General features: G+C 50.2%; 1 protein-coding gene across 2 annotated transcripts in view; it reads left to right on the top strand.

Annotated features, from left to right (window-relative positions):
• Positions 1-21,519, top strand: part of KCNT1 (potassium sodium-activated channel subfamily T member 1) — a 71,666-nt gene that overhangs the window by 16,602 nt on the left and 33,545 nt on the right. The window contains exon 1 of one of the 2 annotated variants that reach the window (XM_065853873.2): positions 18,284-18,811. The exons of the other annotated variant lie outside the window; for it this stretch is intronic. Coding sequence (XP_065709945.1) covers positions 18,663-18,811 — 149 coding nt within the window. The 5' untranslated portion in view covers positions 18,284-18,662. Of the gene's footprint in view, positions 1-18,283; positions 18,812-21,519 lie in introns of those variants that run through there. 2 annotated transcript variants of the gene reach the window in all.

Here is a 21,519-nt window from a genome sequence, read left to right as displayed (position 1 = left end):
GAGGCCTCTGGAAGACTTTGGGCTCAGCTGTATTTGAATGCAGTGCAACTGTATTTAAATATCATGCTTGACTTTTTTTTTTTGCAAGGCAGGTCTTTAGGTTATAGAAACAAGATTAGCTGTCATTCGGCTCTAAACTTCCAGAGGGCACAAACTGCTGTTTCGGCATAAATCTGCCTAACGGAGATGGGGTGGTGATTTCTCCTTTGGGGAGAGGAGGTTCTCTTTGGGAACTCTGACGTTGCCTCTATTGTCTGGCATGCGTCCTATATGATTCAGAAGTTTCTTTCCCTCTTTTTGGAAGGTTCTATCAATGTCAATACTGGGAGAAGAAGAGATCTGTTCTGCTCTCTTACGGCAGGATCGCGTTCCTCATCTCGCTGATGTTTTGTTGTCATGGAAGTATTCAGAGCTGCTGGAATAGAACAGTAAAGGCAGAGTTTGAGAAGTTGAGCCCGTAACAAAAAGAAGGTGAAGAACTGGGGGCACGAATGCAGCTTGTGCCTGCCTGCCCTTCCATGTGCGTGGCACATGTCACCCCAATCGGGGACACCCCCTGCGATGGCACCTGCGTGTGCAGAGGCCAAGGGGGCTGGTGGGAGGAGAAGGGGCTGGGGGCAGCACCATCAGTGCCGTGAGCCTGGCTCTGCAAGGGAGGCTTCTGTTCTAAAGTGAGACTGGTATTTGCTGATGAAAGGCAGCTGAGAAAGCACATCTGCTGAATTGATAAATATTGGTTGATAGCACAAGCTGTGGCATCCCTTTGATCCTTGCTGTCCTGACTGTGGCAGTTTTTGATCTCCTGCGTTCTCTTTTTCTCGGGCAGTGCTGACAACTGAGTTGGGGCATGTGTAAAAAAAGCCCATAAATGAAATTAAACTGTATCTCGGAGAAGTGCCATTAGGATCTTATTGGTTGCCTGATTTAAATAGTCTGAATACTTTCCAGAAAATCGTCTTCATAAGCCACAGTCCTATTTACAGTAGCAAGAAGTAATGGATGTCACTTTGATTAAGTGCATTTTTCTGAGGCTAATTATCAGCAAAGAATCATTTTGATGGATGAGGATGTTTGGAAAAGCTGCTTGTGCAAAAGAATTCAGCAACATCTCTATGAAAATTTTAACATCTCTGCTTTCAAATCAAAGACTTTTCAGATGTTGCATAACCCAGAAAAAAGAGGTTTTTCGCAACTGGGGCGAATTCTTTTAAGTTTCTACTTCCAGGTTAGATTTTGAAAACTTCTTTGTCTGTTAACTGACATCTGGTCTTAGTCAGTTGAATTTGTCGCTAAGTGGTGGCTCTAAATCATAGGTCAGATTATACTTGGCAAACCGTGGTGCTGAAATGTCAAGCTTGTAGATCTCATCCTGGCAGTTTTCATGCCAACACGTCCCAAGTGACTTCCTCATCAAATGCATCATTACATTAATGGATCTGAGCAGTTTTGTGTTCCTGTGTCAGGTTCCTTGAATGTGTCTGCGGCTGAATCCCCACTCGATTGCCATTTGATTTAATGTGCAATTTCTCTCATTTTATTTGGAAGATGCAGATGCTGATTTGAAAATTCCAGTCTGTATCCAGGAGCTAGAGACGTTTATTTCTGTGACAATGAGGTGACGGCCAATATTTTAGGTGCTGGGCTGTAATGTCTGTTCGTGCTGCACCACCTGCACTTCTGAAGGTTCGTACCTGGATTGAGGAGATCCAGGTCCAACATCTGTGTGCCACAAAATGAGCAAAGGCTCATGTCCCAACAGTTTGATCCCTTGCTTGTGAAAGCAGGATGAAGGTATTTATTGTCTAAGACCCAGTCTCCCACCAGGCCTGTGCGCAGAACCTCTCGAGGGTTGACTCAGTCTCAGTTGTGATGCCTGAGCCCAGCTCCAAACCAAGTATTAATAACAAATAATACTGGTGAAGATGGTGGGATCTGAAACAGAGCCTTAGGAGTGCCTGCGTGACTGCTTGAATTGAATTGCATCTCCTCAGCTTTTGCCACCTGGTAAAGCAAAATCGAAACGTTTATTAATTGGGTTAGGCTGTTTTCCTGAGCCAACGACTTGTCAGAAAGTTTCTGGTTGACAGCAAAGTGTGTCTGCTCCCGCGTGCTCAGCCAGGCTGCGGCAGGAGCCGCTCTACCGCTCGGAGCCATCGCTGCTCCGGGCTCCTGCTGCTGGGCCACGGTCGGGCCGGTGACACATGCTGGTGTGGATCTTCCCAAAGCTCTGCTGGGTCAGCCAAGGCTGTGGGCACATATTCAGTCCCCAGGTGCCATCTAGGTTGTTGGAGAAGCTTCCAGAGCTCTCTTTGGGGAGGAGCAGACACAATGTGCTCCTCCGACGTGGCTTGTTGTCAGCAGACAGGGACATCCCAGGCACAACAACTTAGGTCTAGATTAGCAGAGCTTATAGGGAAAAAAGCCCCTGGGGCAGGGTGGTGTGCTGAAATCTGCTGCCAGTCCCATTCCCCACCTTGCATGGAAGAGTAACCAAAAGTCTGTGGTCCTGGGTGCGAGGGCGGCTGCAGCGCCTCCTCTCCCTTAGCAGGGGCTGAATCAGCCTGTGTCACCACGGGATTCCTCAGCCTGGCTCCAGGTGGGATACACTCAGGTAGAAGGATTATTGGAAGCCTAGAGCAGCTTTATAAACAACGTATGGCTTTTCTTGTGTTTGTAGATGTATTTTTTGAATTTTAATGGCACATAGCATTCTTACTCGCAGTTTGCTTTCTCAGCTGTTCTGAAAGGCTGCGGTGATGGTTACTAACGCGGTGTCTTAATTGAAGTGCTGTTTGGAGTTTTTTAAATGGATGTTTCCTTGTAGCTCTGGGTGTGCCTTTGAGTGTTCATCTTAAGGCAGGAACCCCTGGACATCAGCGGTAAAGTTATGGAAGTAATAGAGCAAGAGAAGAAATGCAGTTTTCTTATGACGTTTAACAAAAAATATAATGTAATTATTACTCCTTTCAGGGATATTGCTTTTACTCTCAGTAATGGACCCTTGCTAGTAATAAAAGTGAACATAGCAGTCTGGCGGAATGAGCGGGGATGTCCCTGGGGTGCTGCAGCACGTACAGCTGGACCCTGATGAGAAGGAAGAACAACATTGATTTTCAGTTATTTAGCGCAATTTAACACTGTGGGCTCAAATTTCTGTCCCTCCCTGGTGTGTTTTCTCAGTTTATTTACTTTCACTTTGGTTTCTCTTTGATTTATTGGGAGGATGAGCTAGAAAGGGAAAAACGTCATGTTTCAAATTACCTGAAAGTACCCATCCAAGTGATGGGGGGAGCATGAGCCGGGGTGGCAGAGCGCCACGTCCCCGCTGAGAGCCATGGCTGTGGTCCCAGCAGAGACATATGCCAACTGAAGAGCTGGTTTTTGGCCCAAGCTGTGTGCAAGAGCAAGGAACACACTGGCAAAATGAACGTTTTTGTTCCTCTTGATGAATTATACAGGACATGCAGAAAGCCCTAAGTGAGGAGTTTCCTGCAGTGAAACTGGAGAAACAGAGCGCAGGCTGGCGGGAGAAATGTTGGAGTCTTGGGTCCCACCATGGTTAAGCAGGGCAAATCTCCTTGGCAGGAGCTGAAGCCCGGTGGGGACATCACCGGTGGCTCCAGCTGGGTCTGGTCACTTTTCTGCTTGGGGCTTCCCACATTTGGCCGCTTAAACTTGCCGCTCAAGAGCAGAGAACACAAATCCTATGTGAGCCCGTGGAAGAAGCGTGGTTGCATGTGAGATCTTGGCCCAGATCTACAAGTGATGCGATTCGCACTCGCACCGGGGAAGTATCATGGATGTGGGTCTGTGTCCGCAGATCTGGTGAAGAAATGGTGATATTTGTCATCATGGCAAAACCCTCCATCTGCAGAAATCAGTGGGAGAGTTGCTGTTGGCTTCGGTGCAGGTGGAAGGTCAGGCTGAGCCTGAAGTTGTCACCGCCGCCGTAGTGACAGTATGAGAAACAACTTGGCAGCTGTAACTGTAATTGCAGAGAATGCATTAAATTTTTGTGCTATGTTTTCCCACTGCTTTGTCTCATCACAGTTGCATCTTTGCTCCCTAGGGAAACAATTTATTGCCGTTCTGAAGGTGGTGCTCATTCCTTTTCCTCTGCACAACCTGTTCAGTGACTGATGGTGTGTAGGGAGCGTCGGAGCTCCGGCTTCCCCCGCTCGCTGCCTCGGGGGAGACGGGAGCTCGATTCCTGCCTCTCCATCACTGCCTTCTGTGCCAGCCCTGCCCTAGTGCTGGCTCTGCTTGGGCCTGAGCTGCTCTCATAGACCCCTGTGTGGTCATAGTAAACAGATCATGAGCAGAGCCTGAATCAGTTAGTAAACCCCCCAGTACATCCTCTTGTTCAGATGTAGCATCTCATTTTGTGGTAGACTATGCAGCACTGGGTTTAGAGAGGAAATCTGAATCAAAACGTCTCTGTTTCTGAGAAGTTCCACCAACAGAGAGGATTAATTCTCTATTGTCTACTATTTTCAGCTCTGCTTATCGAGAGAGACATGAACACGTTGCCTGCTGAAGCCCCGCAGCTAGCGCAGATTTCCTTGCCAGGCTGCATTTGCCTCTGCTCCACTGGCACTTGCTCGGATCCCTAGCAAAGATGTAGGTATTAATTTGCAAAGAAAATACCTCATGTTCCTCCTGACTGACAGCTCAGGTGATGGGACATATAGGCGCTGTACCGATCTCTTCCAAGCTACCGACAGCGCTGAGCCGGCCGCAGTTTGCCCACAATGGGTTGGCGGGACAGGCTGCTGCGCTGCGCCAGCCTCCGAGCCCCTGAATCTGGACATTTCTTCAGTTATCAGTCCATTAATTTGCTGCCTTGCTGCGATAAAAATAATTGTATCTTCCATTCTTTCTTATTTTTCAGAGAGTTCAGAGTTTAGATCTCCCCTGCATAGGGGTTGCTGTGGCCAGCACAAACCTCCTTCTGTTGCTTGGGGTGTCCACCTTGGACATGAGCTGGTTTGTCACCCATGTGGCATCGCTCCCCTGGCCCGTGTGGGGCTGCCCTGTGTCTGCTGCTGGTTTACTGAGCCAGATTTCATGTCTACTGTTGTCAACAGTCTCTTTGTCACAGATTTTTTTGCTGCTGCTCTTTCGTAACACTCTGGTAGAGCCCTCTTGAGGACAACACAGACATGACTCCTGTCCACAGAACTCCCCAAACCCAGGGCAAAATTGTGATTTTTATTCTCTCCAGGACTCTTTGCTGTCACCTGTCTTCTAGCTTTTGGTTGTAGCTTTACGTAAAGCGGACTGGTGCGGTGTGTTTGTGTGTGAGCTGTTGGATACACTGTCTGTAGGGTGCAGGGGGACATGAGGGGGTATGTCCGTGTGTCTGTCAGCCTCTCCTGTCTGGTACAACAGCAGGATTTTTTCAAAAAGTTGCATTTTAAGGTCAGGTGGAACCCACCACATGTTCTGTGACTGAGATCTGCTGGATTTTGTGGAGTTTGGGTGGTGATTTCTGCTGCGTGGTGAACTCCCCTGCTCTCCGCTCTGCAGGCTGCGCCTCCGCGGGGCGGTTTGCAGCTTTCTGGGGCTCTGCGCTGCCCAGACCCCGCGTGTCCCCAGCCCTGGGGGTCGTGTCACCGCCATCCACGGGCACTGCAGGTCGGCACGACAGCGGAGCCGCGGGGGATGCGACGGGGAGGCTGCGGAACGGGTGCCGCTGTTTGGATCAGTGACTCTGCCGAGCTTCCTGCAGCCCACGTGGGCTCCCACGGGAGCGGGAGTGTTGCTCTGCGAATTTAGCAGCTACCTTTAGGTGGGGAGCAATTACTCCTTGGGCTGTGGGTAAAGTCATTGAGCCTTTCTGCGTGTCTCATATCCGTTCCTGGTAGCTGTTAGCAAAGCCATTGCTTCGGCTGGGCTTTGCTGCAATCGGTTTCTGACTTCAGATCGATACAAGGATGTTTATTTGGGAATTAGACATTCCAAATGCTGTGCTGCTCCTTCGGCCTGGCAGACCCTCTGCGAACCTTGGCCACGGGTCAGTGCCCCACTGATCCAGCACCGTTGCTGGGGTGCTGGGCAGGAGCTGGAGCGTGAAGCGCAAGCACCACTCAGAGCGGAGTCCGTGCGAGCTCCCCGGTGGCAGGAGCTGTCAAGAAAAACGTCTCCTCTGTCTGGGAGAGAGGCGCGTTTCTGGGGAGCAGGTGGTGAAGATGTTTAGCAAATGTCAGCTTGAGACCTTGCCATGCTGTGGGCAGAAGTGACATTGCTGAGAAATGTGTTATCCTGTCAGAAAGCAGCTCAATGTTTACGAGCGAGGCAGGCCTTTGCCAGGAGCGGGTGTGCTTCCAGCCCGGGGACTCATGGAGCGAGAGCTCCCGGGTGCAGCAGGATCCTGCTCCTGCAGCACGGAGGCTGAAGGCAGGAGCCGTGGGCACCGGGCAGGCAGGACATCACCGTCCCTCCTGGGCAAGAGCTGCCATCTCTGCTGACCCAAGAGCTCCTGCCTGATTTTCTGGGGCTTTTTTGGCTCCCTGTCTCTGCGGGCAGTGGGAGGATCTCGCCTCCTTCCCCTTCAGCACTGGGCAGGGCGATGCCAGCCGAGCGGCTCTGCCGCGATGCAGATGCCTCCGTCCGATGGGTGAGGCTTGGCCTTGCAGCTCGTGTGACTTGGGTTTTGACAGAGCTCGGGTAGCTGGGGCTCAGCCAGCGCTGCCGTTTGTCACCAATCCTGATGCAATATCTCTATTTTTGCCGGAAAGATCAGGCAGCTTGTGCCCCAATCCAGGCAGAGAAGAGACAAACACTCTCAGTTCAGAGAGTGTCTCAAGTCTTCTGGTTGTTGAGCTGAGTTGGTCTTGTCACTGTTACCGTTAGGACATAGGGATCTGGCCAAACCACGCTGCATTATTTCTGAATGCTTTAATCAATCACCTGGAGCCATTTCATTTGGAAGTGGCTTTCTTACTGCATGCAGTGTCCTAGCTTGTATGCGAGCAAAAAAGCTCAAGCAGAAATTCTTCCTGCAGACAGGTCCTAAATACATGTTTTTCAAAGCTAAAACACTGTCTAAAACTTCTCGTTTCAGACCAGTCTGGATGTGATTCCGTGACTGGGAGTGGGGAGAGCTGCAGAGACCAAAAGAAACTCATTTGCCCAGTGTCCAGGTGTCAATGTGTGAAGCACATAATTACATCTGGGCTAATAGCTCCATATGGGAGTATTTTAAAAATTTCTAATTTAATAACATGGGTAGTAATTGGTTATTAGAAGCGAGTTTAGTTGAAATAATTGGCAGGGACACCAGTGTGCTAATTTAGTTTGGTATTTATAATGCACAGTCACGTTGTTTTTCAAGGACGGAGAAATGGGTATTAGGTGGTGCCCATATTTCTCAGCAAGAAGTTACAGCTGGTCTCTGGAAAGACATTTATTCGGGGAAGCTATTTAGTCACTGTTCTTGAGCTTGGATTTTGAAGATGGATTTGCCTCATTACCGTGTGATGCAATTACACCCACGCTGCTGGGAGCGCAGGCCTTCTCTGACACTTCAGTTCCCACTTCGGATGACTGGAGTTTGGTCTTTCTAGTCATCTGGAGCGGCTCCACCACGCTGGCACAGGGACAGACCCTTCCCGAGGTGCTCACACACACACGGGCATGAGTGTGCTCGCCCACGGCCGGTGTGCGCGTTGGAAAGGGGACATTCGTCTTCTCTGTCCACCCCGCCATCCCTGCTTGACCGAAGCTCCTCCAGACCTGTATAGGTGACATCAGCTCCTGCCAGGTAAATCGGCACCGTGAGGTTTCCCCATGTGGACAATGCACTTATAGTCTCATTCCGGAGTGGCAAGCTCTCCAGTTGCAGGCTCAGAGCTGCCGTACGGGGATTGCGATGAGCTGGAAGGCTCGGCTGATGGAGCTGGTAATCTGTTGGGTCACTGCAAGTGCTACGTGGGGAAGAGATGGTGACACGAACAGCCATTACATCTCATCAGCCTCTTCCAGAGCTGACATTCAACAATTGTTCATTTTCATCTTTCTCGAAAGTGCTTTTAAAGCTCAATATTGTCACTTTGTTTGGATTCTTCCCACGCAATATCTGCACTTAGAACTGCCCAGTGCTGATGGAGAGGTTTATTGCCAGAAGCTATTGTTCTAAAATTGAGAGGAAAAACAACTTCTAGTCAGCTCTTGTTATGGTCTCTAATGGGAGATATTTCTTGCTAAGAACTTGTAAATGCATTTTAATGTTGGATGCGGTGCTCTGTGGCTAAGAGACGTTCAGCCTTCCAGGGTTCAACTGTACAACTATTTCTGCTTACAGACATGTGCAGAACACACTGCACATGTGCGAAGGACGGATGCCTTCCCAACAATGCCAGTTTAAAACCAAGCAAACAACAACTGTGAAAAAGAGCGATCAACCCCCAAAGCTTGCTCTCCAGCACCCTGGGCCATGCCTCGCTCATGCCCTTTTCCAGCATTGGGGGTGCTCTTTTGTACCACGGGGTTCCCCCATCCCCTTTCTTGAGAAACTTTTGAGAGTTGGAACAATTATCAGACCTTTAATGGCCTTTTTTTCCCTCCAAGCAGCTCAGTTTCCCCCTACCAGATCCTGGGGAGAAAAGGGAGTACAGTGGAACCTGCTGGGGCAGATATTAACACAATCATGATGTAATTTAATCTTGATCTCATTAAACACTCTTAATGAGAGTTTCTCACTTGGTTTAATGGACTCTTTTCCAGAAGATGAGGCTGCAAGATCAGACACTTGTTATAAATGTCTGTTTATTAAACAATCTTTCCTCCTAAAAGCTTCTGCCTGGCCAGAATGAATATAAATGGAGAGGATGGTGTTTGTAGTTCAGTCTATAAGAAGATACTGTAAAAGTCTATTCCTTTTATTTTTGTGCGTCTTTAGATGAGAGATAAGAACAGGCCAAGACATTTTTTAAAGTAAGCTTTTTACCTTAAATATATGAGGCAGTCAAGACCCGGCATCCGTGAAATAGCATCTGCTGTCAGACCGGCTCCCGGAGCAGATGTTCGCGTCCCGACAGATGATTTGGTCATGGCAGCTGAACCAGAAGCTGATGAGCAGATAAGACCAGCGGTGTTTAATAACCTGACTTTAAAATCCCTTTCTGAGGCCTTAGTTCGCCGCGCGGTCCTGGCCGGGTGTGCTCAGCAGAAGGCAGTGCTCCCCGGCAGTGCTCCCCAGCAGCGCTCATCTCTTTTTGGGAGAATTTCAGTGTGTTTTTGTGTAGAAGAGGCCCCTGGGGCCTCGACATTATGTGCATGGTGTTTAACGCTGTCATCTGCATGTTGTACTCCATTTTTATTTTCTTTTTTCAGAATATGCAAAGTGTGTAGACACCTAACGTTGCAAAAGACATCGCGTAACTGCTGTGTTAAAGCTTTTAGGAACGTGGCGCCTGTTCGTGGTGGTGATTCGCATGGTTGGAGCAGAAATCTCTATTTCCTTTTCGATGTCTCGGTTCTCAGCCCTGCTTTTGGCTGAATGTGCAAACAGAGAGACCCTGGTTGTCACATTCCCGATGGCATCTGGGCTTTGCCTCGGGCATCGTGCATCCCTGGGCTGGCAGGGGCTCCCGTTTCAGCTACAGCAGACTATTGGTCGGTAAGCAAATTTTCCTTGTTGTAGTTAAAATAAGAAACACATTTGAAGATCAATGATCTGATACAACCCCTTGTTCTAGTCCTTCCCACACACCGGGATGAGGCTGTCACAGACTCCATGGAGTTCATGCCTCATTTCGGCAGCACATTGTGAATTTCTCTTTATACGGACTTGCCGTTTTCTCTGTCTTATATAATGTATTACAAAAGGAATGGTGGCGGAAATGGGATATGTATGGCAAATGGTACCTAGCATGATCCAGCGACCCTGGGGAGGGAAGAAAACTTTGTTACTGTGAGACACAGTTGGCAGAGATGATGGAGAGGCCCAAAGATTAAGTTTATCCTTTGGAGATTCATCTTTCTTAAAAAACATAAAGAATCCAAGGAAGAAAAGGTTTTAAGAAGGTTTTTAGAGGCTTAAATTGCCCGTGTTTTAAGCAGAAGCTATTAGAGCTGTTGAATAAGTAAACACTGCCTAGCAGTTTAACAGATCATTCATTAGAATTTTAATACTTCAGTAACAAAGTTGCCACAAAAACGTCATGCAAAAAAGGACTCGGAGTCCTTTAAAACTGCAAAGTAGGAATCACTTTGGCATTTTGAAAGTCTCTGTGAAGTTGCTTCCTGGCAAGCTGTGCCGGGAGCTCTGGGAGGCGTTCGGCAAGCGCCCGTGCTCCCAACTCATCGAACACCAGCGCGTCTGAGCGCGGCCTCGCCGGCTCCCGACGGCGCTTTGCTGCTGGGCTGCAAGCAGCCAGCGCTCCAAGGGCTTGTGGGGAGGCACAAGGCACCTTTTCAGCCCTTTTTGCCTGTCGTATCCCCTGGGAAAAGCTGGGGTGAGCGTGCTGCTGTTGTCCGTCCTACCCGCAGCTGCTGGCCGAGGATGCTCAGAGCATCCCTCTCCTTTCTGCGGGTCTCGGCTTGGCCGCCTGCAGGAGGGCAGCAAGGGGAAGGTCCTGGCCTCGGGAAGGCTGGAGGGAAATTGGAGAAGTGCCACGGTAATTACACCACAGACAAGGGCTTACTGCCTCCTCCTGACCCACAGCTTGGGCGCGGGGATCTCTCCTGCCCCGCATCTCCTGCGGCATTGCGGGTGGTACCCAGGGATGCTTCCAAGGCGTTTTCAGATTCTGGGGGGAAAGTACTGCATGAATGCTTAAAGTAATAAGCGTTTATAGTACAAAGATCATTACAGCTGGGAGGCAACAAGCCGCAGCTCCTGGCAGGAGCCCCCCATGCTCCTCGTGGCTGGGTTTGGGTCCTGCCCCCTTCCCTGAGCATCGCTGCTGTCCCCGCTGCTCCCCGCGCTGCTCTGCGTCCCTGTGCAGGGCCGGGATGACTCACGTTCTGGCAGCGCTGCCCGTCCCTGTGGCACCGGCACCCGGCTCTGCCGGGGTGAGGATGCCGGTGCTGGTCCCATTAAATCCTGGGAAGTGGGTAGTGACCCTGTTATGTACTCACTTGGAAAAGTGGCTCGGCTATGCCTGATTACTTTGCACGGAGACTTTTCATGCTTCCCTTGCAGATATATATTTAGATTTTACCCAAGGGCTTTCAATTTCCTCACTGGCTTGAGCAGCTGTGACAGGTATACAGATACCTTCCCTTTTTCCTCCGGCCATTTTAACCTGTCATTGGCTTTGTTAAGAAGTGGGAAGAGATTACGAGTCACTGTAAAGCTTCGGGGTCTCATTGCTCTGCTCTCATGTAAAATGCACCACAGAAATAGAAAACTTGTCGGAGGTACCGTGGCTTTCTGGGGATATTTGTGCAGCGTCTGCTCTATTTCTTCTTCTCCCTGCTAAGCAGTCCCAAGTTAACATCCTGGCTTTGCAGCTTTCATGTTCGTCGCTGATGAGCCACACTTAGGGAGGTAAAAATGGGTTTGCAAAGGCTGCGATGACAGTTCTGGGATTCGGCTCTTGCGTCGCAGTTACATAAAGGCTCTTGCCAACTCTCTGGTAGTTGGGGAGATGCTTGGGGAAGGGGACCCGCCATCCCCCCTCTGGGCTCACCAAGGGGGGTCTCATTTGCAAATCACCTACATCCATCTGTGGGGACCAGGGTGTAGCCGTGGGGACCCGGCCGAGCCCTTGGCAGTGGGAGCAGTGGGATGGGGGGTCTGGTGTGGGCACCGCAGGACATGGGTGTCGCTGGGCAGCTCCTGCAGCCCTGGGTGTGTAAGGGAGATGCTCTCCCCTCTTCTCACCTAACAGTTTGAAATTGTTAACATTTGAAATGTTAATGCAGGGAACCTGGGGAAAAGGAGAGAAATCAAAGGCTCTTCTGCTATCAGACACACCGTCCCCCTCTGGGCTTGCAGCCTGCCTGCCAGCTCTGGATGCATTTGCTTATTTTACATAATTTTTCCATCTCCATCAGCCCAGCTCTTTGAAGGCTTCCTTCTGTTTCCAGCTCTCTTGCTGTTGCTAAGTATGCTCTCCTCCATGTTTTCTAAAATGTCCTTTCTACCCTGGAACCCCAGTGCTCCAGTTTATCAGACAAATCTCCCGAGCTCTGCCGAGGAGATGCCGGGTGAGGCAGTGAGCTGCTGCCAGGTGCTGTTCGCTTGTGCTGCCTGAACAGCTGCCAAGACTAAACAGGGGAAGCGAGGGAATAAAACGCAGCCCGTTAATTTCTGCCTGTGTCATGCAAATCTCTCAGGCACCTTCGGGTGCCTGGTGTGGCACCGGTTGGCCAAAGACTTCCACAGCTGTGTGATGGTGTTGGTGAATGCTGGTCCCCTGCTCCAGGCTCTCCCCCGTTGGGTTTCTTTGGTTTTCTGGGATGCTGAGCACCCTCCGTGGCAGGACATGGCCCCACAGGACAGCGCAGCAGGGAGACCCTCAGAGGTGACACCTTCCAAAGGTGGACACGGGGACAGTGGTGACGTTGCCTGCAGTGACCGTGCTCCAGTGGCGACTCCTGAATGAGACAGCTCTTCAGCACGGTTGTGGTTTTGGCAGGAGCCGCTCAGCCCGATTGCCGTCCCAGCCAGCTGCTGCGATGACAGAAATCCCTGCAGTTTGTGAACTTTTCCTGAAACGCTTTTAATGACAGTTTAATAATAACACTTAGTGCTTGGTACAGAGCTCCTCAGCCCTGGAACTGAAATGCTTTACTGAGAAGGGTAAGGACCATTATCCCCCATATTCACAGGGGGCAAAGAGCTGGATTTTATTTGTGAGAATAATTATAACAAGTGGCATTAATCAACTTTTCATATGAATGGAGTTACTTTTTAAAGACAAATGTCAGGAGAGAGTCCCAGATACAAAGGAGAACTCGCAGTGGTGTAGATCCATCTGACGGCTTCTCAGGGAACTCGTCGGTGCCTGTGGTGCGAAGGCATTAACCCTGCCAAGGCAGCGAGCAGAGGGAGCAGAAACCAGTGAAAATGAATGCAAGACAGGACACAGCGTTTGCTTTCTGGTGCCCTAGTTCCCTGTGAGCTGCTGTTACCCTGATCCCAGCGGGTGCTGCTCCCGCTACCGTCACCGCTCCAGCGCCCGCTGCTCGGGAAGGCTCTCCCAGCTCCTGAATGTCCCCTGGGTCCTACCACCGTGTAGCACATGGAGAAATGACACTGAAATAATTGCTGTTTCTTAGCTGGAGGGCTCATGGGCGATGACCTCTTACAAGCTCCTGCAAAGTTGCTGGGATGGGCTTTTTCTTTTGTTCCTCCTTTTCTGTGCTATTCTACATCCCCCTCTTGCATCTGGCCCCTCTTCAGACTGCAGCCTTGTGGGAGGAATGGCAGCATCCTTGGGCCGAGCCCAGGAAAAGAGGCTTGTTTTGGCCGGAGCCTCTTGGTGTGGCAGGACTGCACATGGTGAATACCAATGTCTCTGTGCACTGCGAGCACGGGTGGGAGAGTCACCAAGATGCTTCCTTGTGTCACTGCCCTGCTGCTCACAGTCCAGCACTGGATCTGTTTGTGGAGGTGCCAAGACCTGGATTCACCTCAAAGAAAACTGATATCCTGGGAAATCCTCCCATTCTCTTTGGTGATTGCCAAGGGGAGGGCGGGGGCTGCAAGCCATCCCATACAGAGCTCCGTGGGGGTCAAATGCAGACATTTGTAAGTGTTTTGAATTGCGAAGTGCAGCTGTGGACCTGCCTGGCCCTAACCTGGTGTGGACCAGCGATCTGGCCGTGTGGGCTCCGGCTTCTCAGGAGGATCCACATCTCTCGTGGGGAGCAGCCTCTGGGAAGCCCCAGGCCACGGGGGTGCAGGTCTCTGTGGAGGGAGTGGAGGAGCCACCATCCATCCCTGGTTTTCCCCAGCTCCATCAGGAAGGATTTGACCATTTGTGTATTTTAAACCCTGTTTTTTGTTGCACAGCTCATCTCTGAGAAAGATCTGCTGGCTCTGCAGCAACTGAGTGCTGAGGTCCTGCTCCCGTGGCCACGTACCGGAGAGGACCTTCCTGTCCAGCCTAATGGAGAGAAAGTGGAGAGAAGTTTTAAAATTGACTCTGGATCAATACAGTGTTTACTGAGCACTTTTTTTAAAATAAATACATACATCCTTGCTATCCAGAGAGGATTCCCAAGCGTCTCTTATACATTCTAATATCTCCGCAATCTGAAGTCATCAATGTATTGGTATTGTCTTTTTGACTGTAAATGGAACTCTGACTCCTTGGATTCAACCCTCTCATTATCTGCAACTCCACCTGCTGATCGATAGTCAAAAATATGGGCAGAAGGACCCATCTTGGTAGGAGAAGAGTTCCTTGGGCCACTCTTGTGTTGTTCAGGAGAACAGGTGGGGGGCTCTTGGTTGTCCCCAAGTGCGTCTGTGCTCCCACCGTGTCCCTGTGTGGAGGAGCAGCGCTGGCACCCATGGGGATGGGAGGGCCAAGTCCTATGCAAAGGAGGAGGACGGAGCATCTTCTGCGATGTTACCTTCCAAATGGAAAATAGAACGATTAGTGATGAGAGGAAAAAAATAAATCTTTGCATTTCCTCGTAAACGCTGACATTTCCAGGCGACTGTTGGAGAGCGGTACTTCTGCTGGTGCTTCAACCCGTGCTGCGTTGCATGGTTTGGTGCTGTTCTGGCTGCGGGAGCCTCGTGGTGCAGCGGGAGTTGTTTTTGCAGGGCTGTGCGTGAGCCTTGGCAACCTCGGAACCTTGGCAGCTCTTGCAAAGCTATTTTGCAAAATGCACGTTGACAATGTAGGGCATTCCCCGGCGACTAAAGGGCAGAACCGGCGTGTGTGCACTTCTTGTAAAATACTCAGCAAATGGCTGGGCCAGAGAGGTTTGTATCGTTTGTCAGTGTTAGCAGTGCTCTAAAGTTTATTGAGCTGTTAATGTCACGCTCTTACATTTTTTGGGGTCTTGAAATATAGGAAGAGTTTACGGTGGTAATAAAATTGTGCAGGACTTTGCTTTTCCTTGGAGTTAAATAAAAGGAGGTCGGGATTTTCCTGGAGCAGCTCACCAGCGGGTCCCCAGAACCAGGGGTTCCCTGTAGACATTATAATGAGTCTTAATGACTTTTCAGCTCAGGGTCCCTCGAATTATCGCTGGATTTGCATGAGCGCAGCCCCTCCTGCACAGCAGCAGCTCTGCCGTGGCTGATAGCGCCTCTCGTGAGATGCTGACGTGGTCGGGAGCGCGGACGTTTTCTAGCCGAGCAGGTTCCTCTTGTGGTTGTTGGAAGTGTCTTTGCACAGTTGATGCCTTTCATGGTGGCCTCCAGATGTTTAAATACATTCAACTGGCTTTACAGAACGCTTTGCACAGCAACATTTTTGGGTTGCATCTCAACAAGTTGTTTGCTAGAAGAATATGGAAAAAACCCCCATTCCTTTCCTCTTTCATCAACTATTTATAATGGGCTGGGTCATGCGTTATTTTCAATAAGTTGCGTGAAAGGAGTTTTGGCAGTTGGAATTGAAATCTACTGGATAAAAGGAGAGTATTTAACAATGCAGTTTATGTGGATTCAATTAAGAATAATGTAAAATTTACTTTGTTATCTTGTTTTCTGAAATATTGTTACCACTACAAGTGCTGCTCAGCAATTCCGACACAGCAGTGGTCTCTGCGTAATGCAGACGCCACAATGAGAAATCAGCAGTTTGTAATGGGCTCTCAAAGTAAAATTAAGCATTGATTTCCTGGCTTATGGTTGGCATTCAGTTGGCCGGGCAAATATTTCTGGACTGGCGGAATTCCGATGTGGACTTTGAGATCACCGAGGTGGTGTTTTGTTGATTTTACTTTCATTCCTGGATTCCCTTGGAGAACGCGCTGTACAAACAAGGTGTTCGATGTGTAGTTTACTCCTGTATACCATGGGCGGACACAGGGGCCAGGCGTCACAGCAGAGCAACCGCGCCGCGCTGTGCCTGCGGTTACATTTACAGCCGCGGCTCTTTCTAGCAATGTGCAGTTTCCCGGTGAGAATGAGCATTCTGATGTATCGGCCGGTGCATTTCACCTGCTGCGTTTTCCAGCATTGCTGGTGGCTTGGTGACCCAGCCAGCCCGGAGTTCCTGCCTTCCTCCTCCTCCTCCTCCAGCTGCTCTTACTGCTGTGCCAGCCCTGTCTGGGGGGTGGTTTGGGAAGAGAGATGATGCTGGGGCTGTGGATATGTAGGTGAAACACGTGAATGAATGCAAGTATGACAGGAGAGTTTCAATTTTCCATTCCCCAGGTCTTCACGTAATACCTCTTCTGTTCAGTGCTGCTGCTTTATGGCATTAGTGCTGAGATTATGATTTTAGCATAAGCCACTTCTCACATCAAACCTTCAATCCTGAAGTTAGTGTTCTTCTGGAATTAGGAATAGAAAACAATGGAGAATTTGCAATAATCTCCCTTAAAGAGAGATCTGATCGCCCCAGTCCCAGTGACTCTGGTTGTCCAGGAAGATTCATCAGGCACAGCCCAATCTAATTATTAATATATTTGGGACTTGAGAACAACATCCTGAAGTAAACAGATATGGAGCAATAAGTTGCAGATGAGGCTGAAGCAAACCATGAAGCAGAAGGGAACGACTCTGTTAGAAATTAGTATTGAGCTAATGAATCATGTTGACGCAAAAGGAGAAATTAAATGTGTGCTGAAAGCTGGCACATTAGTGAATGGGCTGTGGGTTTTTATCCATTTTACATTTCAAAATGCTGAAATAAAGTATGTCTCACAGTGAAATTCCATTGAGAAATAATACTCTGAGCAGGGAAACAAGGGTTTGGTTAACAGGAAACGGGGACTTGGTTTCTCCTCCCAGATCAGCTGGGGAACCTGCCTTTGTGTCAGGGTGAATCCCCTTTGGGTACCGATCTCTGGGAAGAGCAGGGAGCAGAGCTCATGTCTGACAGCTCGCTGGTGAGAGGAAGGAAAGAATTGGCTGCTTCTTTGCAGAGTTTGGTGCAGGATGGTGGTGCTGGGTGCTCCGGTAGCTTGTGTGGGTCTGGAGGTGTGTGGTGTGTGCAGGGCACACGGCTGGGCTGGGGGAAATGTCAGCCTTGTGTTGTGAAAGTGAACTTCTTTGGATCCCAGATTTCCCATTTCAGGGCAGGTTGTGCCCGTACCTCAAAGCCAGCCCTTGCACAGCTTTGGGAAGACCCTTGCAGGTGTCCGTGTGTTGAGTCTTTGTACATAATGTTAATCTCAAAGAAATCTTGTCGTGGAGTTTAATTATTTGCTGTGACTTTTCATGTCTCATGTTTTACATGCTGCTGGTGATCAGTCACAGTATCACAGTATCACAGTATGTTTGGGATTGGAAGGGACCTCAAAAGATCATCTAGTCCAATCCCCCTGCTGGAGCAGGAACGCCTAGGTGAGGTCGCACAGGAAGGTGTCCAGGCGGGTTTGAATGTCTCCAGGGAAGGAGACTCCACAACCTCCCTGGGTAGCCTGTTCCAGTGCTCTGTTACCCTCAATGAGAAGAAGTTCTTTCTCAAATTTAAGTGGAACCTCTTGTGTTCCAGCTTGATCCCATTGCCCCTTGTCCTATCATTGTTTGCCACTGAGAAGAGCCTGACTCCATCCTCGTGGATTTAGTCTTTAAAGTGTGCAGTGGGGTGATGTTGGTGGGTGGAATTGGGGTGCTCCATTGGGTGGGCTTGGGATGGGACCCTCGTGGTCCCCTTGATGATGCCCTGTGTGGATGCTCTGTGCTGATGATCTGTGTTGAGCATTGCCATCAAGCATGAGCTGGAGCAGCTTTGGGCTGGTGGCATCCTAAGCAGAGAAGGATGCGTGATCCCCCTTTTCCAGCCTCACCTGCGCACTGGGGGACTCTTGGGTTCAGCTCCTACTGGGGGCTCCCCTGGCTGCAGCGAATTCCCATTTCTATTTGACATCTGGAGAAATCGATGCTAGGCGTGTCCAAGGAGCAGCAGCTTTTGTTCTCATGTGCAGAGGGAAAGCTGGGCTGTCCTGGGATGCCACCTCTCCGGGTGGTGTTTTAGCCCACCCGGGTGGGCAGCGATCGAGCCCCCATGGCAGCGAGTTCCCCTCTGCTCTGTTCACGGCGGGTGCGTTTAGGAGGGACCTTGTTCTGCTGCGTTGTGTCTGCGAGCCCAGCGCTCTGAGTCTGTTCCCTGGCACACAGTCCGCGCTCTGTGCACAGAGGAATGAGATAAAATAGCTTCCTCCCCCTCACGGTGCTACTGAAAAACAGGGATGGGGAAAAAATAATCCCTCAGCCCCTGCCCTGCTTGTGGTGATAAGAGCAATGCAATCAGTTCTTTTCTAAAGGAGGCAGCCAAGGCTATTTACTAAACAGAGCCACGTCAGAGCTTTCTGCATTGGGATGTTTTCTCGGCTGTTTTGCACCAAATTCCTTGCAGCAGCAAGGCCAGAGAGTTTGCCTTGACTCCACTCACTACCAAAATAAATGTACAGGGCAGGATTGTTCCACCGAGCCGCCGTGAGTGGGGAGAGGGAAGGCGGCAGGAGATGGTACGTGCCGACGGCTCCGAACTGAATGCGGCGAGGATTGCGATGTACGGGAGAGTTCAGGGGGGGAAGAGGAGGGAGGCACAGAGGCAGCCCAAGCCGGCGGGATGGCGAGAGCCAAGCTGAGGAATTCCCCTTCGGAGAGCAATTCCCACGTGAAAACCGTCCCACCGGTGAGGACAGAAGACGTCCATGGGGTGAGCCCCCTGCTACCGGCTCGGAGGATGGGATCCCTGGGGAGCGATGTCGGACAGAGGTATTGCAGGACTGCAGTGGTGCGTGGGGCTGCGGGGGGGGGCAGCACCTTTTATCTGCTCCGTGAGAGGGGAAGGATTAGTGCCCCGTCGGGTTGGAGGGGTGAGGGATCAATTCCTCCTGATAGCCATGTTAAAGAGCCACACCAGCTCCAAAGTTGTGTTATGAAATAGGGAGCTGAAGCAGGAGAAAGCCAGTTCCTTTAAATTTTTTATAAGTGCTTATTTTTTTTATATGCCCAAAGTGTGTCTGAATGGCAGTGCCGAGACTGTGGGGCTGACACACAACACTGCAAACTTGCATTATGTCTTATCTGTGCAGAATGAGACTGAAGCTGATTTACCCCGGTGACGCCCCGGTGTGCACTGTGCACAAGCACCATGTTTGCATGGGAGAAGAGATGCTCCATCTCCCATCTGAGGAATAATTTATTTGTAACTGGGGAAAAAAAAAAGCTACCATAGAAAATGCTGCAGCCTGTTTCTGCAAGCACACAGCTGATCGTACTGAGAGGAACGAGCTGTTTTTCAGGAGGATAAAAATGCTTCACGTTGCTCTTGAATTACAGTGTTTCAGAAGAAGCCAGGTCCCCTAGTTATGATGAGGATGCAGATGCCAGTAATTCAGTTCTTGTTCCGTTCATTCCGTTTTCTGTTTCATATTTTTCCCCATCTTTTCAGCCTTTCAGTCCATCCATGCTGTCATCCTTCTTGGCAAGAATTGCCACACCTGTGATTGTGTACTGTATATCTCCCAGGCTGGAATTTGGTGCCGTTTCTATCTCCGGTTTCCAGTGCAAATGAGCAGTGCCGAAAAGCTTCTGCTCATGGTGAATTTTACTTGTTTGGCTTGAGGTTGGAAGGAATTAACCACCTTGGCTTCCGTACCTTGGTGTGTCTCTCTGGTGGGCTGGGGTGGATGGCAGCAGGCCAGGGCGAGCAGATGTGGTCCCCGCTGGGGAAGCCGAGGAGGGGGATGTGTGTTGTGGGAGGAAGGCAGGGGCATCATCTTGGTCCTTCCCCAGTGCCGATCTGTGCCAGGCATGTGGTTTCATCTCCGGGTCTGGGCAGCAGAGTCCTGGTGTACCTGCGGAACGGGGAGCGCATGTCGGGGTCTGCCCTGTGGGGTGTCAGCTCTCCGGATGGCACAGATTCCATCTCTGGGGAACAGATACTTGGATTTTGTGGGGTGTTGTGTTTCGACTTGGTGAGGAAGGGCTCACACGTGTGGAAAGCTGCAGACGGGCAGCGTGTGGGTTCGTTGGAACTCCGTCCTTGAGGCTCGTGTGGTCTCAGCACGGTTTGGCAGCGATCTGTGTCTGCTCCCGGTGTCAATCTGACTGCTTTCCCTCTGCTTTCCTGTCTTGCTTCCAGTGCTTCAGAGAGACATCAAAGATTGACCTGTTCTGGGGGTACCTACATCTCTGAAGGCGTGTGGCGAATGGTGAAGCCATTGGGGTGAACTCTACAAACTCATCCCAACCGCTGCTAATCAGCGGTGGTCAAACACCCGAGAGGGGCTTCTCCTCTCCTTGGCTCAGGTTTGGTGGGTTCCTGCCCAGGACCAAACCTCCATCTGCAGGGCTGATCCTCTTGGATCTCTTGGGATCTCATGGCACGAAGGAGGGGTGCTGCAAGGCACCATTGGATCTGGGGCGAGCAGGGGGGCAGCAATTCCAGAAATCGCATCGCTACAGTGGTTTAGTGGACCCTTGCCAGAAAGCCAAGTGTGCAGAGCACACCAGGGTGCCTTGGGGCTTTATAAAAGAACCCAGTTCCCTGGGTTTCACTGGAATTTCAAGTGTTTTGCTGCATTCTTGTAAGGAAGTGATGGTGCCTCAGGCACCGCTGCTGAGAGATGGAGAAGTTGGGGGCAACACTTTTCTGCTCCTCCAGCATCACGGAGCCTGCCAGCTGCCCCTTGCAGTGTCTGAATTCCCCACCGCGCTGCTGCTTGACAACTGAGTTGGCAATTAAGATTGAGATTTGTGCACTTCTCTTTCACTGCGTGTGCAAGCAACAAAGGCTGGAAGATTGCTTCGGCAGCGATGAATAGCGCATTCGAGATGTTCCGTCTCCTCCAAAGCCAGACACAAGCAGCATTATCAAGTTAGCGGCAACAATTGTCACTGGGAGCTGGGAGTGAAATTACCAGGTGATGATGGAAGAAGATGCTGTGTTACAGGGTGTTCTCAGGGATGCAAATGAATTCTCTAGGCAACTGAAGCCACTGAAGTTTATTCTCACTTGCTTTATTTACCTCTTACTCTGTCTCTTAGTCATTGCACTGTCTCAAGGGTTTTAGGGGTTCTTGGTCAAAACAGGAGGGAAGGATTTGAGTTCATCTGAAAAGAAACCACTCCACAGCCAGGTAAGATTTCATACTTGGACATGCTGCGTGTCCCCTCCCTGCCCCGTGTTTCCATCCTCACCTCTTGGAGTCACCTTTGCTGAGCTGCCCATAGCCGGGACCTGAGCTGCTGAAGTTTGGGGTAGAAAATTATAAGAGCATTGCAGAAGAGCTGAGGTTGGAGGGGACCTCTGGAGGGCTGTGGTACAACCCCTTCTTTAATGTTGGCTTAGGACCAGTCCTGCTGATTTTTGAACATCTCTTAGGCTGGAGATTTCCCAGCCTCTGTGGGTGCCTGATTCAGGGCTTGATCACTCTCAGGATGAATAATTTTTCCATTACCGCATCTTGTGCCTGTTC

The sequence above is a fragment of the Patagioenas fasciata genome, chromosome 20 (genome assembly GCF_037038585.1).
Source record: "Patagioenas fasciata isolate bPatFas1 chromosome 20, bPatFas1.hap1, whole genome shotgun sequence".
Taxonomy (NCBI): domain Eukaryota; kingdom Metazoa; phylum Chordata; class Aves; order Columbiformes; family Columbidae; genus Patagioenas; species Patagioenas fasciata.
The sequence above is the reverse complement of the archived record's forward strand: the minus strand, read 5'-3'. Positions and strand labels throughout refer to the sequence as shown.